At 38.8% G+C, this 17,698-nt stretch overlaps 1 protein-coding gene across 7 annotated transcripts in view; it reads left to right on the forward strand.

Moving 5' to 3' along the window:
* CAST (calpastatin) overlaps positions 1-17,698 on the forward strand; it is a 62,073-nt gene that overhangs the window by 33,009 nt on the left and 11,366 nt on the right. For all 7 annotated transcript variants that reach the window (XM_040579863.1, XM_040579864.1, XM_040579867.1 and 4 more), the window contains 16 exons: positions 2,961-3,011; positions 3,348-3,410; positions 6,150-6,245; positions 6,771-6,872; positions 7,658-7,738; positions 7,833-7,886; positions 8,479-8,571; positions 9,483-9,578; positions 10,734-10,808; positions 11,783-11,830; positions 14,244-14,348; positions 14,647-14,748; positions 15,417-15,518; positions 16,532-16,615; positions 17,372-17,419; positions 17,589-17,681. In XM_040579863.1, the coding sequence (XP_040435797.1) occupies positions 2,961-3,011; positions 3,348-3,410; positions 6,150-6,245; positions 6,771-6,872; positions 7,658-7,738; positions 7,833-7,886; positions 8,479-8,571; positions 9,483-9,578; positions 10,734-10,808; positions 11,783-11,830; positions 14,244-14,348; positions 14,647-14,748; positions 15,417-15,518; positions 16,532-16,615; positions 17,372-17,419; positions 17,589-17,681 (1,293 nt within the window). The remainder of the gene's footprint in view (positions 1-2,960; positions 3,012-3,347; positions 3,411-6,149; positions 6,246-6,770; positions 6,873-7,657; positions 7,739-7,832; positions 7,887-8,478; positions 8,572-9,482; positions 9,579-10,733; positions 10,809-11,782; positions 11,831-14,243; positions 14,349-14,646; positions 14,749-15,416; positions 15,519-16,531; positions 16,616-17,371; positions 17,420-17,588; positions 17,682-17,698) is intronic.

Genomic DNA, 17,698 nt, shown 5'->3' on the forward strand with positions numbered 1-17,698 from the left:
ATCAAAGCAGGCAGTGGACTGGGAGGTAGAACACCTTTTTCTCCATAGGAATTCAGTGTACACTGTGAACTGATGCTATGGCTTCAGGCAGTGACTGCTCACCACTGACTCAGTTTAAAGGATGATGGAATAGGTGCCTTTGAATGTGTAGTCTTGTGCTAAAATTGTTGGTTTGACTGGCTTGGTAATAATTTCTTTTTTACTGGATTTTAACTTTGTTATTGCTAGAAGTCTGTCTAAATAGCATCTTCATGTGTATAAGTCTTGAATCAAAGGATTGCCCATGGGAATCCATATATTCTTCAGCATTGTCATAGATAAATTTACAGTATGAGCAATTCTACACATTTTTAAAGATAGGATGAATAATGTATACCCTACACAAAAAATGCGTTGTGTTAAGTAAAATAAAATTTACAATATATATATAGGTTAACAAAAAAGGTATGCAGGTGCTAATAAATGGTTTGGCAGGCTGAGAATTTGAATTTATGTTCTGTACAGCTATTGTTGGGTGTTGACAGAAATGAAAGTTTTACTGTCCTGCGCAAAAGATGTTTACTTTTCTTCTGAAAAGCATGTAAGGAAAACCTGAATCTGTGCTCTTTAACAGCAGAGTGCTTAAAGTCCTGAGCAGGCTGCAGTCCCACGTCAGGAAAAATCAAACTCTGTGTTTTTAGAACTTCATGCTTGCACTGCTGTTCTTTGTGGCCTTTTACCCCAAACCTGGGTTCTTCACCCGGTATGCCAGAACAATCACACAGCGAGTCAGGATGCTGGGTTATCGCATGTCTGTGCAGAGATGGGTGCTGGGCGCTGAACCCACGCAGCTAGCACACCTCTCCCCACACGGTAAAACACTTTGTGCGCTTTGAACAACTGCTCACAGTGACACCTGGTCACCCTTAACTCTCCTTGGTTCTTGCAAGCCTCATCTCCATTGAAAGGTGCAGCATCCTTTCTTTCCACAGAACATGGGCTGTGGGGAGGGGGCTTTGTTAGCAGGAGTCTCTCTTTGCTCGAGGGTCAATCTTTTAGTGTGATATTTAGGATAGTTCACACATAGTTCCAGCAATTTTCTATTTAGTCTTACTAACCATTTGGTTCTCCTTGAGCTATCTTGCTGTGTCCCAGCTTGATATATTCATGGACTGTTCCTTCTCCCAAGACCATACTTAGTTATCTGCTTGTAAAGATTTCATGTTCTGTTTTTCAAATTCTTTCTTGCTTTTCAGTAGAGATATTTACTTTTTTTTTCCTTTCTTGTTTTTGAAGTAAATAGTTCTTGTATCAGCCTTGCTGCCAAAGGACATCTCATGTCTGATTTACTCTTTGCTTTAGATGTTACTGTTTATCGTCCAACTTTTTTAGCATAAAAACTGAGAAAATTCAGGGTTACCTTTTAGATACAGGATTGTTTAGTGTACGGGTACACAAATGGATGTGTGTGCCTTTGAGTTAACCATATAGTAGTCATGTTGGGAGGTGTACAAATGGGAGCATATAACCATGATGGAATCTGAGGAGTACTGTGCTTTAATCAGGTTAGACATGAAGACAAAATCCAAAGGGAGGAATCTGAGAGGCTAAGTGATTTTTTTTTGAGATTTTTTTTTTCTTAAATTTTATTTTAAATTTTTTCCCCACTTTGGAGTTTGGGAATTTTTGTCCTCCCTCTCTATCAGTATTTTACCTGTTATTACTTACTTGCCTATGGTGTTGTGTCCTTTACTGTGGTCTACAGCTTAAAGACCTTTGCCCAGCTTATACCCAGGCATGTACATTTTTATGCATGTTCAGGATTTCCCAGGCAAGTGTCTGTGGTTCAGTGTGTGGGTGTGAATACTTGCATAGCAAATGGTAAACGTGTATAGCAAATTTCACTGTGTGGTCAGCTACAGAACAGAAGCTGGATATATCTAAACAGTAATCAATGTTTGGCAGCTGAAATGAAAACAGTACAAAGCAATGAAAAAATTTAAATTACTCCTAATGGATTCTCTGGGTTTTTTTGGGTTGTTTGCTGACTTTTAATAGGCTACTGGGGAAAAACTTCCATTATTTGTCTCTTAGTAACTTTAAATAGGCTCAATGTATTAGTAGGATGGAGGGGATGAGGAAGGCTTGTGTCTGTGCCCCCTTATTTCCTAGGCAGAGTTCAGAACTTCTCTGCTTCTGGTGGGCATGGTGCAAGAAGACATGATGCTGGTGTCCGGTGCCAGTTCTGGAGGAAGCGTAGGTCTTCCAGCCTCAGCCAGGGAAGGGGCCTCAGCCTCAGGATCCACGTCCCCCAGGGTGTGCACGGGGCTGCTCCCTGCAGATCAGGTCATGCTTCCCTGGGTCCATGTCCTCCCCTGGCTGTTCAGTGCCCAGAGCTTCTGCAGCTTGCACAGGAGGCAGCAGCCTTTTCTGGGGCATTGCTAGGTGACATTCCAGTACCTTTGTCTCTGTTTGTGTTAATTGTAGCACAGCGAAGTAGCAAGAGCAGGAAAAAATAGTAAGAAAGATATGGTGAGGAGGCCAGGATTTTCAGTTTTCTTTCTTCTTATCAAATACAACTACTCTTTTCTAGGTTTTGTTCTTACGTGTTTCTACTAGTAGTATTGTATTGCTTACTGTACTTGGTAAATCACCGGAATCAGTTTTGTGGCACGGCTGCAGAAAACTTTCAGGTGTAAATGAAACTTTGTTACATTTGTTTAGTACCTTCTTGCGGTCTCTTTTCATATGAAGAGTGTGTGTGTGTCTTCACACGTGTCTGAGTGCCCTTAAATCGCTGGAGCAGGGGATCTGTGCCAGAATGTTGTAAACTGCAAGATCGAAAGACTGTGTATCAGTCAGATACTGTGTGTGCTCCCAAGTATGAATCTGCCTGATGTTATTCTTTATATAAGCTGACGCCTTAGAAATAACCAAGCGTATTAATCTCTGTCTGCGTATATATGTTACTTGTATTTCAGTCCACACCAACAACCAAAACAGAATCTGGAAAAACCATGCAGTCATACAAGGTAAATACTTACCTTTCACTTTTGGCGAGTGGTTGTACTTTGGCCTTTGACTGTCTTTAAGAAAAGAAGCTAAACTCTTTGCTACTACTGTTCAACATGGAACTGCTGTGTGATTAGTAACATACCTGTGTGGAAAAGAGCTAGGAGCTGACAGGTGTGGAAATGGAGTGTTTGGGGAAAACTTTCAGGATGCTTTATTGCTTCACAGCAGCCTAAGAAGTGTTCTGTTAACTGTCTTTAAATCTGTCTTATGCTTTTTTGACCTAGTATAGATCATGTTCTGTAGCATTTAAATGCGGTAGGGGTAAAAGATCTCATTTTTTTGTTTTATGATAGCCAACAGACTCTGCAAATGAACAGCAGTTCAAAATGAGGCAAAACGATCAGGATCCCAGTGGTGTAAGTTGTATAATATCTCTCTCTCTCGGCTTCTTGTGGTATTTGTCTGTCTTTCTTCCTGTCTTTCTTTAAAAAATAATAATTCAAAACCCAAACCAAACAAACCCAGCCCATAACTATTTCATATCTAATGATAATAGTTTACCTCTGCACAGGTAAAAAGCCAGACCTTGCCTCCTGTGACAACAACTTCTAAACCAAATAATACAGGACAAGTAGCTGTAACTTAGGCTGATCAGCTTCCTAAAACAACCTCTACAGAGACAGCAAAGGTGTAGTAGAAGTAGCAATCCAGTTTTTATTATTTATGTTATTGTAGGGGTTAAAAATCCACATCAAGATGAATTCTTATGCTGAATATTGTAAAGTGAGGCTGAGCCCCCAAAAAGCACAATGTAGAAAAGCTCAAAAGCTGTCTTGTGTTTAAAAGTGTGTATGAAAAGCCTCCTTGTGCTTTTTCAAAATCTGGGACTTAGAAACTTCATGCTTTACCCAGTAATTAACTTAAGCAACATCCTGAATATACCACTTCAGGCTAACCCATGACAGCGTTAATGGACAAGCATCAGCTGCAAGTAGAGCTGCCCAGCCAAGATGGTGTTGGTAGTTTGCGCAGGTTCTTTGGTGATCCTGATGTGCATCCACCTTTTGTTGTCCTCTTTGTATGTCTGTCTTCATTGTCCAACACACTCTCCAAGGAGGTAACATTAAGATCACCAGAGATGTGGTCCTGCTCCCATGTGTTACGTGTTTGGGGCTCCTCTGTCATTCATGCAAGCTTTTTTGCAGTCATTCTTTTTCCAGGCCCTTTCACAACTGAAGGCAAATGGAAGGGACCACCTGGTCAGTCAAGCAAATGCTTGCTTTGTATGAGCATTGCCATCATGGAGCTCCTTCACCTGTGGACTGCCAGGCATGTTTGTAGTAGCAGGGTTGGGTCCAAGTGCAGCAGGTCAGCAGGTTATCCATTTGCAGTAGGGTACCCCATACACCCTGACTGCAAGACCCTGCAAAAAATCTAGGAAGAGAAAGGTTGGGGGAAAAGTTTGGGAGCGGTCATTTCAGGGGGGCAAGTGGAGAAAAAGCTGAAGCAAAAGTGTGTGGTAGAGTCAGGATCTAGATCTTTTGGTCTGGTCTGCATGACTGGGTGAAAAGGCTGTTTTCTTACGGACTTCATTGCCCAGTGTACAAAGAGCCAGTCTCACACACAGGACCGCAATAGCATTTATCACATGGCTGTGCAGAGATGTCTGCTCAAACCATGCAGCTAGCACACCACTTCACACGCAGTAAAACACTTCGTGGGCTTTGAACAACTGCTCACAGCTATGCTTAGTCACCCTTAATTCTTGTAGTTCCTTGCAAGCCTCATCTCCATTGAAAGGTGCAGCATCCTTTCTTTCCACAGAACATGGGCTGTGGGGAGGGGGCTTTGTTAGCAGGAGTCTCTCTTTGCTCGAGGGTCAATCTTTTAGTGTGATATTTAGGATAGTTCACACATAGTTCCAGCAATTTTCTGTTTAGTCTTACTAACCATTTGGTTCTCCTTGAGCTTATCTTGTTGTGTCCCAGCTTGATATATTTATGCTGTCTATCCCTCCTCCCAAGGCTGTGTTCCACCAGATGTCTGTAACATCCTCTGTTTTTCAAATTCTTTCTTGTTTTTCATTACAGATATTTACATACTTTGTATAAATTTCAAGTTTGATCTAATACTGAGCCAGCTGACTACAAGGCCAGGGTAATGTGAAGGACTCCTGTGGCTCTACTACAGGGGTCCTCAAACTTTTTAAACAGGGGGCCAGCGCAGATGCAGTGGCAGGCAGTCATCTGCGGCTGCTTGGTTTCCCCCCCCAACCCCCGGCGGGGGGGTTCTGTAAATACCGGGGGCCGGATTGAGGAACATGGGGGGCCGTATCCGGCCTGCGGGCCGTAGTTGGAGGACCCCTGCTCTACTACAACCCACTTTTTTTGCAGTAAATGAGAATGTCATTAGTGCAGAAGTCTGCATTTTGTGTTGGTCTTGCTAACTCCCTGAAACAGTTTTCGCCCTACTTACTTGGGTAGTATTTACTGCTGGCATTAGTGGTGTGTTGAGAACTGTCAGATATAAATGAAAGCTTTCAAAAGGGACTTGGAAGGGGCCTCATAGCTCTTCTGCACTGCAGATTTCTTCTACTGGCAAAACAGAGGTACAGTACTGGTCTGGTTTTGGCTGGGATAGAGTTCATTTTCTTCCATGGTGCAGTGCCATGTTTGGGATTTAGTATGAAAGTAGCGTTGGTGACACACTAATGTTTTTAGTTGTTTAGTTTTTTAGTTGTTTAGTTAAACCACAAGTCCTTAAAACAGCATGCTTTCTTTCTCACAGCAAAATCATGCTAGAAGCAGTGTATGTCTCCGTTGTATTTTAGATAGATGGTAGCTCACTCTGCCCAAGCATCTGGATGCTGTGCAGGTGCATTAGCCAGTTGCTGAGTCCAAAACAATATGCATGGCCTCAGAGCTGGATGTTTTAGGCTGGGCTTAGTATCATGCAAGCTGCAGCTACTCAACTTCCAGGCCACTCAGCCAGCAGGTAGAACCAACTTACCATTTTTATTCAAAGCATAGATGAACAAGGACATTGATATGCGTGCCTGGGTGGAGCATCTCTGCTTTACTTTGTTTCATCTCCAGAATTTTTAACATAGGGCCATATAATAAAGCCATCTGTTAATTGTTCTTTTATTTCTTCAGCCTAGTTCTGAGTGTATGTCCATGGAGGCTGGTGCAGCTGGTGCAGGCACAGGTGGTGCAAGTATATCAGCTGCAACTGTTCACTCAAGTACTGAGGTTGGTAAACACAGTCCCAGATAAATGTTTCCCTTGTAAAAATGGCTCAGAGAGTGTTTCTTGCTCTCAAACACTTCAGTTTCAGTAAAAATGAACAGGTAACTGTATTGCTATATAACAATTATGTATGGTGGTGAAGGGCTGATAGAATAGGTAACCAACTGGTGGCGTGTCATTTGTGGTTTGTCAAATATGATGTTTTTATAATCACTTTTACCACAACTAGCATGAAATTAATTACTCTTTGTCCTCAGAGGTTTTTTTTTAGACGTATGCATGTGTATCAGCTGGTGTATGTGTGTATGTATATGTATAAAAAAATACAAATGATCTTGTTAGTGACACTAGGGAACAAGTTTTAAGAGCGGTTCTCACTGAAAAATCTGGTAGGTTCAGGACCTACTGACAGAAAGCTTTTGGTTTTGTTGCCAGCGGTTTTCTACAGATCCACCAGCTGATTCAGGTTTTGTTTTTTTTTCCTTTGTACTGCATGATAACTTCTATAATGATTTGTTTATTTTTTAGACTGGTATGGATGAGTTGGCAGTAGATAAGCTAATAGATAGCCTAGCTGAACTTCAAGAAGAGATGTCTACTAATACTGTTTACAGTGGTCCGGAAGTTAAGGTATTTCATAGTTTTTGTTTTTATTTTTCAGAAGATTAATCTCTAAAATATGTCTGTAGATGCTCACTGCTCCATTGATCCACTGTTTGTCGGCTTTGATCTGCTGAGAGGAAAAACAGAGTTTGCACAGTTGCATCTTACTGCATTCTCAGTAAAACAGAAATTACACAGTTACTTATGCGTGGCAGTAGAAAACAGTGAAGTATCAACAAAGAAAGTTTGTTGGTTTTTGAACTGACTTCCAAGCATGGTCTCCAACAGATTTACAGAAGGCAGTGATGGAGGTATAAGAGAGCATAAACAACCTAGATTTCCTTTCTACTTGAGAAGGAGTAAAACATTGGGAATTTGAGGAAGAACATATACTTTTCTAAGTTAGAACGGGAGAGTAACATAAGAAGGATTAAGATTGCAAGCTCAATGACTCAGTGCAGTACTCAGCCATGATAAAAATTTTGGAATTTATAAATACTTGAAATTCAATCCAAGTACAGCAATACATTCTATAGTCTGAGACACTGAAATAGCTTGTGGTAGTGCAGAAGCAATCTGGCAACAGAGGTGCAGAGTTTTGCTAGATGACATGTACTGTTGAAGCTAGTCAAGATGCATCTGCATGACACAAGGTTCTGAAAGACATGATACAGTCGTGGTCCAGGATGGGCCCTCAGACCTAGCCAAGCCCTCACATTTTCTGTCCAGAAGTATCACTGTAAATAGCTCTGAATTAGAAATTTCTTTCAATAAACAAGAGTACAAAAACATTGTATGCATTCTTTTCATAGGAAGATGTATTTTCAAGTTACTTGGAAGAATTGGGTAAACGGGAAGGTAGTCTCCCTCCAGAGTACGTTAAATTGTTGAAGGTTAGTGAGTTTTAAAAAAATATCTTCATGCATGTTTTCTGTCACATTGTATGTTTTTGCGGCCCATTTACAACAAAATCATTTTTCGTTTTAGAGCAGAGTGGATGGCAGAGATGAACTCTTGCCAAAAGAGGGTGAAGAAGATGAAGTAAGACTTTTTCTTTTTATGTTGGAAGGTGAAAATAACGCAGTTATCATTGGATTCCTGGGAAAATTTATGTTACCTGTCTTCCAAAAATCTCAGGAAGAGGGAGAGGGCTGTGGGGTGCCAGATAGCATAGATACTGATAAAACTAAATGAAACTTGGCACAGATGTTTTTAATAAAGAAGTCAGAATTTTTAGGACACTAAAGCTGAAACAAGGCAAATAAATGCTCATAGGGGTATTGGATGTAATAACAAAAGGGAAGAAACAGTAGCTGTGCATGCAGGAGTCTCTTCTTAATGTCTTTAGCAAAGATTACTTGAATTTCTGTACTTAGCAAGAGAATTCTGTAAACCAGCTTGATTTTACTGTTTATAAGCTTAACATAGAAAAATGAAAACTGATCTGAAAAATGGATCAACGTATAAGGGGAAATATTTTTGATTTTGATGTGACAGCAACTAGCAGCATGTGCTTACAAAGTCATTGTGTGTGTGGGTAAACATGGAGCACACTCAGATTTTAAACTTGAGTTTGACAGTGCTGCTATGTGAACTTTAATAATCATAACCTAGTTGCCAATTTCTTGCTCAGAAACCACTGACAGAGGATGAGATTGCAGAGGCCCTGGCATCTGACTTTACCTGTGTAGCTTCCGCTGGAGAAAAGATTAGAACTCTGACAGAGGTATTGATATTTTTCTTGCTATCGCGTGTCTTTATTGCAATGAAACATTGCCATTATTATCTTAGTATTTCACTTTAAAATTATTTTGAAAATTTCCCTCTTTTTATTTCTGCAAATTTGCCTGTAATTTCGTATCTCTCAAAGAAACCAAGTAAGGAAGGAGAAATTGTGGAAGCACAAGCAGCAAGTTCCGTCAAGAGCTCAGTTCCTCCTAAGGAGAAAGAGACAAAATCAGAGGAGTCATACATAGTTACTCTTTGACTCGTTAACTTCTAGTTAAAGTTTACAAGCCCATGTCATATTTTATGTGTGCATGATCTTGTAGAGATGCTCATCATCCTCATTTTCAGATGTAAATCCTGTTTATCATGGAAAGTATAGGAGTAATAGAAATTGTCATTCCTCAGAATCTACTGTACTGGCCTTAGTGGGTCAGGTGATTTTTCCTTCTGGATTCTTCTGCAGAGTAACTGGGCCTCTTCTGACTAGAGGCAATAGAGTGGAAAAATGTATGTGTTTTCATAACTATGTGTGGTATGTTTAAAATGTGGATATGATGCAATTTTGTTATGTTTTCTAAACCTTTTTTTTTTTCTATGTAGAGAGCGAGTGTGACCTTACACTTCCTGGGTGTAAATGCCATGTCAAAGCATGTGGCAATTGTGTTACATGACATTGTGCTCTTTTTAAGTTGTTGGTTTTTTTTTAATTCCCTTCTGAAGAGGAGATGTGTCTTGATTAGACTGTGCTATATCCTGCAATGTGATGTTAAGGAAATGAAGTAAAGCCAAAGACAAATGACCTGTCTGGTGCTGGGGCATTGCTTCATATACAGCATAAAAGACATGGAAGTTAAACCTGTGTCAATTCAAAAAAACAATGACGTGATTTGCATATTTTCTTAAATACAGGAAATGGAAGGTGAAGCAGTGGAAGCTCTTCTTAATATTCTTAGTGAATCTGGACCGGTACCTGAAGATCTTGCCCATGTTGCAGGGATGTCACAGGTATCATCTTACTCTTTTTAACATCAGCTTTCAGACCCTCCCCTGGAATCCCAAGTTCCATTTGTTAGATACTGTGCATGTGTGTAAAATAATAACAAGGTGACTTACATGTCAAAGGCCTAAGGAATGTCTGAGTCTTACGTGATTAAGAGAATTAAGATATGAAGAAATCCTGAGTGGATGCAGGTAGACTAGAATATAGTAAAGTGGTCTGGAAAATTATATGTATTTCATTTGGCTCTAGGTACATACACCTTCCCCTGTGTTAGCTATAGTTGCTCAGTATTTTTTCCCCAAGCACTGAGCACAGTTTAGAGCAAACTTCTGTTTTGCATTAAGTTGCTGTTTGATTTCTAGTTAAGTTTTTGCGGTTTTAGTGTATGTACTGCTTTTCCCATTGGACCCCATTATCTTTCTAGTTTGGGTCTTGCCTGCCTTTGTATGTTCTAAGACTTTTGGTTTCATTCATCAGTTAGATTTTAGCAGTAGCCCTCTGTTTGCCTGTTAAACTTCGACTTTTTAGTTTAGTCTTGCAAACTCTTGTCTATAACCCTTGCTAGTATTAAGTTATTTTCCCCTGTGTTCACTTACAGCTCAGAGCAAATGACAGGGAAATAGTAGAAAAACATCTGTTGCCAAGAGAAGATGTCAGAGCTCAATTTTGACACATAGGAGCATGTTGGATTTCAGATTCAGTCTGAGCCTTCAGATTACTTCGTGGATGCACTGCTTCCTGAAGGAGGTCCAGAGAAATAAAAGTTGTGTTTCAGTAGCAGCAATGGAAAAAGATAAAGAATTATGACTTGTATAATCAGAGTGATGAAATCCAAGGAAACCTGTACACACGAAAATTCTAAAAGCACCTGCCACAAAGCTACGGCTCTGAATCATGTCTGTAGTTTTTCAGAATTTAAAATGATATAGCCATATTCACATACGGCATTGATTCTTAAATCATGATGACATTACCACAGAAATTTGATAGGAATAAATTAAGGAATTTTGGTATCTTGACATGGAATAATTTTATCTGACGCTAGTACCTCTTCAAACAGTAGGCTGAAGGATCTTGATAGTGAAGTTCAGTGTATTTTGAGTTTTTGTTCTCTTCCTCTTAAGTGATTTTTTTTGTTTGTTTTGTGATTTCTTCTTAAGGCAAAAGAGAAAACACAAAAAAAGGCTGAAGAATGTGATGATACAATACCACAACACAGGTTAACACTGGAGCTGGTATGTTTTTTATATCTCCATTGCTTTGTAAGTAGGGCACTGTGTCTGGCACGTTCTTTTGTCACAGAGAGGGAAAGAACATGGGGAATATGAGCAAAACTGGTATTTAATCAGTGGCTTTCTCCTGTTGGTGATTTCTGTACTTCTGGTTCCCTTCCCTTTCTTTGTGGTTGTGACTGGATTTTTCAGGCATTTTGAGCAAAGATCTAATCTTCCCAGGTCACACATTGGTTATCCAAGAGTGGTGTTACTTGTTTCCAGTACTAAAGCTTGGTGGTGTAAAATCCATCCCTTTGCAGAAGTGCTTTTAAGTATCACTTTGTAATATAACCTTGAAACACTATTGTAAAATGGTATGAGAATTACATTCATTTTTTTCAGATTGTCACTTCAAGTGATGGAGATTTGTTCAAAGTTAAGCAAAACAGCAATAGAACTTGGATGTCTTCATAAATTTCAGAATTGAAAGTTTTTGTGACGGTTATTAGTATAACTGATGTTGTCAAGGTTGCTATGTAAACTGGCCTTGCGGGAGCTGAATGTTAAGATTCTGTTTTGAAAGGAGCAGTTTCACCCCTCTTTTTAGAGATGTCAAGACTTCCTGACTACAGACCTGGGAATCAACCCCCTGTTTGTTCAAGTGCAAAAGACAAACTTTTGCACGCAGAGCATGTTTTACTACTGGGTGAATTCATGCTGGTTTACTGTGGAATTAATTCCTGGTGCATGTTGATACTGATAGGAATGAATGCTTTTTGGTGTCTTGGCCATTTGTGTTGGGTAGACGTCACATTTGCTTTTCTTATCCACTTACCTAGTATGTAAGAATTCCCTGTTTAGAGGAATTCCTGTTCCTATGTCACTGATTTCATCTTGCATGTATTATTTATTTTTTACTATTCTGCTGGTGATTATGGAGTATGGTACTTGTTATAACAATGGAAAAATGTTAATATTATTTACTTTACTTTTAGGATAAAGATGGAAAACCAATATTGCCAAAGACTGAAGAAAAACCTAAGGTTAGAAAACTGACAATATTGTAGGAGTGTGAATAGATACCCTGTTTTCTCCCTCCCTGTCATGACTTCTCTCTCTGCTGTTATGTAAGTCTCTTGGTCTGCTTGTGTGTTTACTTACTTGCACAAAACCTGCTGAAGTGTCAGGCAAGAGTTGGTTTTATTGAAATTCAGTGGCTGTAAATGAAGAGCTCATAGTAAGAAAAAGGTTTAGAGATTACTAAGATAGGAGAGAGTGTCTGCTGACACAAAGAAAAGCTGTATCAAGAGTTATTGTAAAGTATTCTGTAGCAGTCTGTTGGAGCTGTTGAAGGGCAAGAGAGGAAAAATCTTTTCTTGACAGTTGCTTCTCATTAATCAAATGAGAAGAATCATAAAATATAAAGGCACACGAGAGAAAGAAAGAAAATACTGTGGACATTTTCCTAATCACAAAGAACAACTTGGACTTCGCAAAAAGTATCCATCATGGTCTAGGAAGTACAAGATGGAATGAAAGGATTGAAGGAGACAGTTACAAAGGCTAGTTTAAAATGTACAGGTAGAAATCAAAAATTAGGGAAAGGAAACAAACTGTGCACTGAAGAAACTGAGGGCTTCACTTTGGAAATACTGTGAGTTGAGGAGTGCTGCCACAATTGGAAAAGTACAGGCAACCTCAGTTCTTCTGAAACAAGTGTGAAGGTTAGGACCAATCTGAGCAAGAATGACACTGTGCCTTTTTAGCAGAAATATGAAGTCATTTGTATGATTCAAGCTTGAAATACGTTGGAATGCAAAGACAGCAATCAAAAGAATTTACATCTGTGAAAATCTGCAGGTCTTGGACATGCAGTTGTCTTGAGTGGGTGATGTATAATAACTGTAGAGCTAAGCATGTCATAAGGAAAAAAAGAGAGGGAACAAGGCACAAACATTAAGAGACAAGCCTTCCTGTTTCACAGAGAGCACAAAATTGATGGCACACTAAAAAAAAAAAAAAAAGAAAAGAGAAGCTCCAGAAGAGGAACATGGCATGATTTAAGGGAGATTGGTTCATAGTTGAAGTGCAGTCCAAAACCAAAGCAGAAGATGAGCTCAGAATCATGTGGTCTTATGCCAAAAGAATTAAGTGGCTGGCAGAAGAATAAGTATTCCTATGCTCTTCCACCTCTGTCAATCAGAGACACCATAGTTGTTCTGTGAGTCAGTCACAGGGGTATTGAAGTCATATGTTGCAGTATTTGAAGAAGGTGATTTTGAACAAGATGTGTTCACCAGTATTCCTGTAGTATCACCAATAATTTAGATCTGTGAAACCAAAACCAGCAAAACAAAAAAGTTATGTTAATAGCTGAAAAATCTTCAATCACTTACAGTTCTTTCTTGATCTCCTAGTAAATGAAAAGTTTTTTCTTGATTTGAACTAGGGCTTCTGTTGCTTTGGGTCTCCATTCTGCATACCCTTAAGCACATGCAGTGGCATGACTTCTGGAAAAAAGTTGTTATTGCCTAAATGCATTTTTTATTTAGTGGTTTAAAGGGGAATTAAAATTTTATGGAAAGTGAGGCCTTACGTGATGAGGCATTTTGTAAAGACCTAATGGCACTGATCAACAAAGGAAGGAAAGTCATAGGGGAAAAAAAGAAATTCTCCTTTAGAAATCTAATTTTACATGTTATGAATTTGACCAAATGAGCCCTAACCAATTCAGTTCCATGCAGCATGTGAGTGGCAATCACTGCTAGCAAAGATTTAAACATGTGTAAACAGCAGTTTGAAGGCTCCCAGGAGCATTAGTAATAGATCATAGAAGTATATAGATCACTTAGTACTAGATCACATAGTATCAACAAATTGTAACAGATCACACAGTAGGGAACTAAAACTGCTGTTTATTAACTTTTCCGTAAAACATGTGCAGTGAAAACCACTAAGTATCAGCAGCCAGTGCACAAGCTAAGAGAACTTCCAGCTGATACTGCCTCTGAAGGAACTGTACTTCTGCTGGAAAAAAAGAAGAAAAATGAGAATGAGAGAATCATGATCTGATGGTGCTGCTTTCCACTACCTAAATGTAATTTATACTTGAAGCATTACAACAACATGATGCTGTTACAGTAAATACTATATAGTAAATATTAGCATTCTCTTTTTTTCTAATTAAGAGATTGTATTTTCAGTAGTCCTGTAAACAGTATTGAACTTAATGTTCTCTATATTATATTGACTTTTCATAACAAAGCAACTGACTCATTCTGAAAAGTAGTTTTCTTATTTTATGCACTACAAAATTCATGCTGTTGTGTTGCATGTAGATGTGAAAGGTTATTTCAGTGTAGATTACAAAAGTTTTCCTGCTTTCTGAGTAGCTGAACTGTAGTTCTTGAAAAAATAAATGACAGTGAGTCACCTGTAACACCTGTCTTCTTGCAGCTTTTGAGTGAATCTGATGTTTTTGATGAACTTTCAAAAGACTTTGACTACCTTCCACAGCCTGCAGTGCAATCCATACCATCAAAGCCCAGCAGCACATCCAAGGTATGTCTTTCTAGTTTACTGAAGATGCTATCACTGATAGTTTTGCTGAGACTGGATAATGCTACTGTTCTTTCAAGAAAAATATTTAATTCTGTTTCTGTTTTCTTCACCCTCATTGTGTTCAGTGGAACATGCAGTGTCAGCACTTGGTCCTTATTTGTGGGTCTTCTACCTTTAAATTTAGACTTTTCTTACTTGTTTTGTACTGTATTAAAAAAAAAGGCCACTTAACAGGAACAGGTACATCTTGGGTTTCTGAGCATATTCAGTAAAAGGCAGTGTAATTGTTCTGTTTCAGAAGCCTTCAGATCCTGTGTCTGCAAAAACTACTGAGGATGAAGTGGCCCCTCATGCCAGAACTCGTGTTGTGCACCATTCAGCTCCATCAGCTGAGTCTTCAGTGAGTAGTCTTAGCTGGAGCTAAAGCAAAACTCAGTGCTTCATTTATGCAATGGTACAACCTATTGTCAAGATGCTTATTTCAATATTGCATATTCTTCCTCCTTAGAGGTGAGGCACAAAGGCTGAGCGCTTTCCAAAAGTATCAAGTCAAGCACAAACTGAACAGGGAAGGTCAGTGACCCTCTTAATAGAGGAAGGCAGACTGACAGTTTTTGTGGTCTACTCTAGCTCTTGATGCTCTAAAAGGGATGCTCTTTGTAATGGGTCTGCAGAAAAACACAAATTCTGCAAAAAAATGCTGACTGTCATACTGAATATTTTGAAAGATTGCCTTAATGGCTGATATTCTTGCATCTCCTTAGATTATATATATGCTTCTGTTAAAAACCAAAACAAACAAACACCTGCCCTGTGGAACATTTTAGTTGTGAGTAAGTCTTTGGAAAGGAGAAACTTGTTTACAGAACAACCTGTGTCAGAGTTTCCTTATGTCTTGAACTCAGCAGATCCCAAATGTGTGAAGACAGTTAGGTAGTGAACAGTTTTTTAGTCTGCTTCTCAATTTTTACCTTTACTAATGTGTGGCTGGTGGTGGTAGTATATGAACTTCAGTGCAGCTGAGCTCCAAACTAAGAACTGCTTTTTACTGCATTGATACCCTTACAGGTTGGTCACATGGCAGATGAAGCCCTGGAAGCCTTGTCCAGTAGCCTAGGAAAGAGGGAGCCAGATCCAGATGAAGGGAAACCTGCTGTGGACAAAGTTAAGGTATAGAAACAGTCAGACCTCAAAACCAGACTGTTGATGTAATTATCTTCAGGATTACTATATTTTCTCAGGCTAGAAACAACTTAGGGATAATATTTTCACTTTTTTAAAAAAACAAATTTACTTGTGAAACCAGTTGTGTTCTGCTTAGGAAGTACTAGTAGGATTTCAACACAGTGAATACATTTTTTTAACAGTTTTGCCTATTACAGTACAGTAATTCCCTCAGCTTCTGAAAAGTGCATTTACTTAGTGTCTTACTGCTGAACCAAAGCAGAATTAACATGGATATCTGAGGTAGCATACAGTATGGTTCTTTTTCAAAGGTTAAGCTAGGAATGATGCAAAAGAATTTGGGGTTTGTCACTGATCTTGTCATTTTAACAGAGACCCTTAAGTAAGTCACTGAAGTAAGTGTAGTCTGTCTAAGGCCATGCTGTTCATAGCAACAGTCTGAATTGCCCCCATTTGCCACCCCAAACCATGAGCCAGATGGTACTGACTAAAGCCAAAAGTAGAAAGGATAGTGCTTCTGGTGGGCTGGAATGCTATCAAACAAGAGTTCCCAAAGTTGGCTTTACTTGCTCATTTTGTCATCTTCCAACATAACATGTATGGGGAAGTCAGCTACCAATTTCTCTGTTGCGCCTTCCATTCAGTGCAGGCCAGGTAGCTGTTGAGTGGATTAAAAAAAAAAGAATTAAAAGGCTTGGAAGGGTAATGCTATTCTGTTATTGGTCAGTGCTTCTCTTTACTTAACTCTGTTGTTCTTCATTGAAATATGTAGAGATGCTTCTGATACACAGATGAAGAAACAGCCAGAGAAATGAAGGCCTTCTCAAGAGAAAAGGCTCTCATTTAGTTTGATGAAATTTTTGTCTGGTACTTGGATTGGACCAGAAAGACTAATTTGAATCAGTAGACTTGAAGACTTTGAAAGCTTGCTCATTTGCATTTATGTTGGGATGTAGTTATTTGTTTGTCTGAATACTGTTTTTATTTTGCCTGCACAGGAGACAAATGAACAGGAACAACGCAAAAAACTGGGTGAAGATGAAGAAACAATTCCTCCAGATTACAGATTAACAGAAGAAAAAGTAATTTATTTAATGTGCTTAGTCTTACTTCCCTTTCATTCCTCAGAATATGTGGATGAAACTGAAATGCCATTTCATTTTGAAACGTTGATGTTTAGTTCACCCATTTTTATAGTATATAAACATTCTGGTTGTAGTTTCTGAATATCTGTTATCTGTCATTAGATGCATACGTAGGCACAGAAGTGGCTTAGATGTAAGTATTAGTGAATTATTTTGGCTGAGATTAGTGCACTGGAATCTCTCATTAGCTTTTAGTATTTTAGAATTTAATAAATTTTAATTGGTCAAAGCTGTTAAAAAAACCCAGTGCTTCAGGGTGGTGTTTTATACAAACATCACCACACAACTCATTTGACATAAATGGAATGCTTAGGTATAGCCAAGACTTGCACAACACTTGCCATTGTGAAAAGATACGACCTTTCTGGACTTTGCATCCAGCACTATTGTTAACAATCTGGAAGTTGGGATTTTTTATTTATTATGCTACTTCCATGGAGATTGGAACACGAAGGAGGGAAGCTCAGGATCTCACACTGAATCACTTTTCAACACTCAGATGTTTTTAAATTACAGTATTTTAAAATTTTCTTTGAGTAACACCTTGAATAACAGCAGTAGATGTTAGAGGTTACTAGATAGATCATTCTCTTGTGTTACACTGTCATTCAGTGAATGCTCTCAGAGTGCTCTCGTGTTGTGTGGTCGTTTAAGGACTACTTGGTTTAATGTAAGGGGATTTTTCTTTTATAGGATAAAGATGGAAAACCACTCTTACCAAAACCAGAAGAAAAGCCCCAGGTAAAAACATGAATATTCTGATAAATATTCATTAATTAATTACTTACCCTAATGTCAGTAAGGTTTCCCAGTCTTCAGTTTAAAAGTGGAGATAGATTGTGTTATCTGCTCAATTCTTAATATATGAAAAAGCTTAAAAGCCTCTTATTTTCTTTCTTTTTAATGATAGCCTATGAGTGAAAATGAACTTTCAGCAGGTTTGACAGAAGGATTTTCCTGTTCTCCACCATCTTCACCATTACCTACACCGACTGTAATCAAGGTGTGTATGTTTGATTT

This window comes from Falco naumanni, chromosome Z (genome assembly GCF_017639655.2).
Source record: "Falco naumanni isolate bFalNau1 chromosome Z, bFalNau1.pat, whole genome shotgun sequence".
Lineage (NCBI taxonomy): Eukaryota > Metazoa > Chordata > Aves > Falconiformes > Falconidae > Falco > Falco naumanni.